At 46.9% G+C, this 6,000-nt stretch overlaps 1 protein-coding gene across 1 annotated transcript in view; it reads left to right on the forward strand.

Annotated features, from left to right (window-relative positions):
- The window catches only part of TECPR1 (tectonin beta-propeller repeat containing 1), a 41,856-nt gene extending 36,531 nt beyond the window's left edge, over positions 1-5,325 (forward strand). Inside the window, exons 23-25 of the mRNA XM_053365493.1 lie at positions 799-905; positions 2,404-2,523; positions 4,065-5,325. Coding sequence (XP_053221468.1) covers positions 799-905; positions 2,404-2,523; positions 4,065-4,262 — 425 coding nt within the window. The 3' untranslated portion in view covers positions 4,263-5,325. The remainder of the gene's footprint in view (positions 1-798; positions 906-2,403; positions 2,524-4,064) is intronic.
- The last annotated feature ends 675 nt before the right edge of the window (positions 5,326-6,000 follow it).

Genomic DNA, 6,000 nt, shown 5'->3' on the forward strand with positions numbered 1-6,000 from the left:
AAATTAACCAGCAAAGTCCTCATAATCAAGTCCTCTTTAAATTTCGGACTTTGACAGCTACTTTGACAGCTGTCAAAATCTCCTTCGCTTTTCGCCAGGCTCTCTCCTCAATCACCCCGGTTCCCAGGGGGGGGGTTACGTTTTCCTTCTCCCTCAATTCTTCCTCCAGCACAGTTCTTGTAGTTTCCCATCGTGGAATTCTTAGTTCTTATCAGCAATTCAATTCTTTTTGGACCTTGGTTTCCCAGTCCTTGTTTTGGAAGGTTTACAGTAGGGAGGGGGACTGACTTCCTTTTTGGATCCCCCCCCCGCTCGTATCAAATCCGAAAAAAAAATTCTTTTTTTCTCCTTTTAAACCCGGTTTCCAAATTACTCACGGGTTGTTGTTACAAATCCGAATTCTCAATGGAAGAAGTCAGCGCTCTCCGCCGGATGGCATGCGGCTTCGCTCGGCAGGGATAGCAGAGGACTCAAAGCACCACGCTTCTCCCCGGCACCCGATCCGTAGCCTTTAAAAAGGCTCCTTCACGAGTCGGGAGGGCGCTAGCAGTGCCAGCCGAGTCTCCATGTCCACGGCCTCCGTGGCCGTGGTTTTTAAGGGTCCCCGCGTCGCCGATGCGGTAGGACCCAGCCCCTGCCGAGCAGGCTCCCTCCGGAGCTCGGAGGGAGTCCGCCATTCGGCGATGGCGCCAACCCGGAAGATTACAGGATTGTCTTTCGACTTTTAAAGTATGATGTTCACAAATGCAAGAACAGGGCAGATCACCTCATGCCCATGCCGAACTTTTCCTTTTATAGGTAATCTGTGGTATCGCCAGGGAATCACACCAAGCTACCCTCAAGGCTCCAGCTGGGACCACATTTCAAACAACGTCCGCAAAGTGTCCGTTGGGCCTTTGGACCAGGTCTGAGTGCGCCGTCAATGTATCTCTTTGGAACGATGACTGAAGGGGACACGATAAACTTGTTTTGTAAAGGATTGTTCGCTAAGGTTGTTTATTTACCTTAAGGAAAGGTCACAGACCACCCTGGTCTGTGGTGAGTAGTGCCTATAGTTAGACAGGGAGGTCCAACAGTAGGTGGCGCCAGAGCCAATGTAGGTTGGCAGAGCCAACTCATTCTGGTTTTGCCCCCATCTTCTGTGCTGAGTTCTACAAGGGCAGCACTAAGGAGGATGAAGGTGATAGCCAGGGCCCACCCCCTGGGCTCATAGGTAGGCAGGTGGGGGCCAACTGAGAGCAGCCTGAGGTTGGTGGGGCAGGGGCACACTTAATAATAATAAATTTATTATTTATATGCTGACCATCTGACTGGGTTGCCCCAGGTACTCTGGGCGGCTTCCAGCAAAATACAACAACACCATCAAACATTAAAAGCTTCCCTAAACAGGGCTGCCTTCAGATGTCCTCCAAAAGTCAGATAGCTGTTTATTTTCTTGGCATCTGACGGGAGGGCGTTCCACAGGGAGGGCGCCACTACTGAGAAGGCCCTCTGCCTGGTTCCCTGTAACCTCACTTCTTGCAGGGAGGGAACCATCAGACTTAACCCTCATGGACCAGCTTCCACCGATCCTGGCCCAGCCTTGAGAGAGAGAGAGAGACAGAAAGAAAGAAAGAAAGAAAGAAAGAAAGAAAGAAAGAAAGAAAGAAAGAAAGAAAGAAAAGGGGCTTGTGGAAAATTGTAATGTGGCTCCTTCCACTTCTTTCTGTCGGTTTTCGCAAGTAATAAAGCAAGATTTAATTGCTTGGTGCTTCTCATTCATTCTGCTCTGTTGTGACATTGGAATGGTCCCCATGATGCGATACATCTACATCAGAGTGCATCTGTTTGGTGCCCGCCAGATCTTTTGGACTGCAATTCCCATCAGCTCCAACCAGCATGGAGAATGGTCAGAAATGAGGGAAGCAGAGGTGGTTTTAGGGTAGGGCGAATGATCCATTCGGACTGGGTGCCGCACTGAAAAATGCCGTAGAACGGAATGAAAGAGGCGAACCTTTGTGTTGCACAGGGCGCTGCTGGAATTTGGGGTGGGAGTTGTAGTCCAACGACATCTGGAAGGCCAGAGTTTCCCCATCCCCAGTTTAAAGCCACTTCACATTTTCAACCCAGCCTGAATGAAGATCGTTGCATTTGCAACATGCGAGTTTCTCTCTCCTCTTTCTGTTTGCATGTTTTGGAAGCTGGCTGCAGCTTGCCAGCTCCCAAGCTGCACCCATACATAGCTGACTGCATCTGGGCAGCATGTAAATTGCTACATGGACGTGCCCTCCTTTTGCACAGGGATTTTGGTAATGGGCAAAGCACCCCCCTTGGTTGGTTGTATTGTATAGTATTCGTAATCAATGGTGCAGGAAGAAATAACATGGTGTGCGTGGCATCATCAGCCCTATTCCTGTTTTCTAGGTCTGGGTGATAGCTGACAAAGTACAAGGGAGCCATAGCTTGAGCTGTGGAACGGTCTGTCATCGGACGGGAGTCCAGCCAATGGAGCCAAAAGGCCATTCCTGGGACTACGGCATTGGGGTGAGTACCGCAATTCCTCAAGGACCACCTCTCTCCATATGAACCTACCCAGACCCCGGGATCAACTTCTGAGGCCCTTCTTTGTGTTCCTCCTGCACAAGAGGTCCAGAGGGTGGCAAGAACCTTTCCTGCAGTGGCTCCTGGCTGGGGAAAGCTGTCCCCAGGGAAGCTTGCCTGGCGCCTTCATTATACACCTTTAGGCACCAGGCAAAAATGTTCCTCTTCAGCCAGGTCTTTGGTTGATCGACATCCAATGGCCTTTTAAATGTGTTGTGGAAGTGGGGGTGATTGGTTTCTTTCTGTTCTCACTTCTGTTAGGGATTTTGCATTTTTTTTTTATACTGTAATTTTATGTTGTGATTGGCCCGAAGATCTACAGCAGGGGTCAGCAAACTTTTTCAGCAGGGGGCCGGTCCACTGTCCCTCAGACCTTGTGGGGGCCAGATTATATTTTGATAAAATAATAAAAATGAACGAATTCCTATGCCCCACAAATAACCCAGAGATGCATTTTAAATAAAACCACACATTCTACTCATGTAAAAACACGCTGATTCCCAGACCGTCCACAGGCCGGATTTAGAAGGCGATTGGGCCAGATTCAGCCCCCGGGCCTTAATTTGCCTACCCATGATCTACAGGTATAGGGGTTGTATACTACTAATACTACTACTAATAATAATAAAAGACACAAACAGCTGGAATTCGTTACGTGCCCCATTTGGAGAAAATTTGTAAGCAGAGCCGGGTAGAACAGCCACATGTATGGTTGGCAGGTGCCTAGACTGTATACACACACACACACCCTGCACCAGGGGTTGCCACTATGGTGCCTACAGGTACACATATGCCCACAAAAACATTCCCCTGGTCCCCGGGTCTTCTCTTCCTGCTGAAATTAGGACTGAAAGAAGCATTCCATTATAGCAATAGAGCAGGTTGCTTGGCTGCAAGCATGTGCGATGCCCGTGATATTTTCTCTTTTTTAATATATATAACCTTTAATGAATTTTCTGTTTTACAATTTAGAATATTTGTTTAGACAACCTTAAACTATCAATGACTTCCCTCCGTCTTTTTCCATGGTTCATTTTGCATACTATTCAGTATTCCATTATTACTTCCATCAAAACTAATTTACACTGTTGAATTTCTCTTAATGCTGCCATCGTTTTCAAGTGTATACAATTCCCCCCATATATTCAGTAAACATTTTCCAATCTTCTTTAAACGAATATTCTTCTTTGTTCTCTTATTCTATAAGTTAGATCCGCAAGCTGCGCATATTCCATCAGTTTTAAGTTGCCATTCTTCTTTGGGACCTTGCTCGTTTTCCAGATATTTTCCCTGGCTTGTAAATCTGCCCATGAGTCCATTTACAAGAGAAAAGGGTGCTGGACTTAAGTGGGCCATTGGCCTTTATCCAGGAAGGCTCTTCTTGTATTCTTAAAGAGGCTTTACTTGTCCATGTCGGGTAGCTGCTGCACAGCAAAATCTTTTCAAAACATGTAGCTGATTTTTTCCTTTTTCTTCTTTGGCAGGGAGGATGGGAGCACATCACAGTAAGAGCGAACGCCATGGAGAGCACCAAGGCTGTAGCCCAGGAAGCCTCCGCAGGGCATCCCACTGAGCCCAACGAAACTGAAACTGGAGAGAGCGAAGGAAGAGGAGACCCTCCCCAAAACACCGTCTTGGTGGACACGGCTCAGGGCTTGGACCAGCATGCTGTGCAATGTTAATGCGCTCCATTCTCTAGAGACGTGGGTGTAGCATTTTGCTTCCTCTCCACTCACTTCACGCACTCCCAATTGGTGTAAAGTTTCAGTGGATCTGTGCCTGTTTCTGAACACTTTAGTCTTGCCTGGACGGAAGAGGGAGTTGTGTATTCGCGAAGGCTTAAGGAGTCCAAGTCTGCCTAGTTCTGTGGTTGGTTGTAGACCTTTGGTTTATTTCAGTGGGTTTTGGGAGACTGTAATAGAAGACACCCCCCCATTCAACCCCCCCTTGAAACACTGAGGAGTTTGCACAGCCACAAGCCTCTGCAGATCAGGACCCTGGATCCGGGGAATCAAACCCGGTCCTCTCCGATTGCTGGGGGACTCCAGCTCCCATCAGTCCCAGTCAACATAGCCAATGGTTGGTGGTGATGGGAGCTGTAGTCTAACAACAACATCAACAGCAGGAGCGTCCCAACTTTCCGTCCTTTAGATGCATTGTTCATTAGAACTGGATTTTTCTAAGTGAACCTTTTTTATGTTTGTTTTTGTGGGAGGGCGTTGTTGTTGGGTCTTTTTCGTAATTAATTTATTCTCTTCGTAATATTTATTATGCACAACACTGCCGAATAGGCTACGATGATGCCAGATCTTCCCAATTAAGCTGAGCCCTTTTTTTAGGCAGCTGCTATGAAAACTGAGACGAATGTAAATAGGACTTGTGATGTCCTGGTTCCCCATCCCCTTTCATCAAACCTGTGAAATGATGATCCCACTAATTTCATTGGATCTGCTGTGTGAGGTCAAGTTATTGACCGGTGAGAATCCCTCTACCTTTTCGGAGGTGATTTGCTGAAACTGAACCTCTTAGGATTAATCCTGTGTAACGTGCTACGGCTTTCTTCTTTTCTTTTGCAGTACCAGTTAGATCTGCTCTAAAATAATAGCAAAACAAAGTTAAGTCCGCAGCACTGGTCGGCAACTGGCTGCCCTGTTTCAGTTGGCGCCCATGAAAAATCACCAGCACATCTTCTAACAACTGCAAGTGGGGCAAGCACAGATAGAAAGCACATTGGATGCTCCTGCACCTTACCTTGCCCGCACTCACCCACTTTAGTAGTGCCAACCTGGCACCCTCCAGATATAGTCCAATAACATATGGAGGTCACCATATTGTTGAAGGCTTGGATGGTGCAACTTGGCTTGTTATTGAGGCAGAGAGCCAAAGCAGCCTGACTCCTTGCCTCTTTTGAATTGCCCTGCCAGCCAATCTAGTTGCTGATCACAATCACTCACCTGTCTTTCGATTTTGGAGGTTAGGCTGGTCTGTAATAGGGGGGTGGAAAGAGGAAGGTATATTACAGGAATGAGGAACCTGTGGCTCTCCAGCAGTTGCTGAACTACAACTCACCTTAGCCCCAACAAGCTTGGCCCAGGGATGATGGGAGTTTTAGTCATCAACATCTGGTTGGGCCAAAGGTTGCCAACACTTAGTTTACTGCCTTCTTTTTTAAAAGAAAAAAAGGACATTTCCTCATGTATGCAGTTTAATAAAAGAAAACTGTAGATCAACTGATAACAACAAATATCGACACAACTTCACTTCTCAAAACATTAGTCACTTACACCAGGTGTGGATAAACTTGGAGCGTTCTTGTTCTTTGCTGCTTATTTTATCTCTAGCTCTTCTCAAGATGCACTTTGAAATTAGACCTTCCTTTTTGGAGAGATAAAAGATGCACGCTTTGTTCCTTGTTTGCTG

The sequence above is a fragment of the Podarcis raffonei genome, chromosome 14 (genome assembly GCF_027172205.1).
Source record: "Podarcis raffonei isolate rPodRaf1 chromosome 14, rPodRaf1.pri, whole genome shotgun sequence".
Lineage (NCBI taxonomy): Eukaryota > Metazoa > Chordata > Lepidosauria > Squamata > Lacertidae > Podarcis > Podarcis raffonei.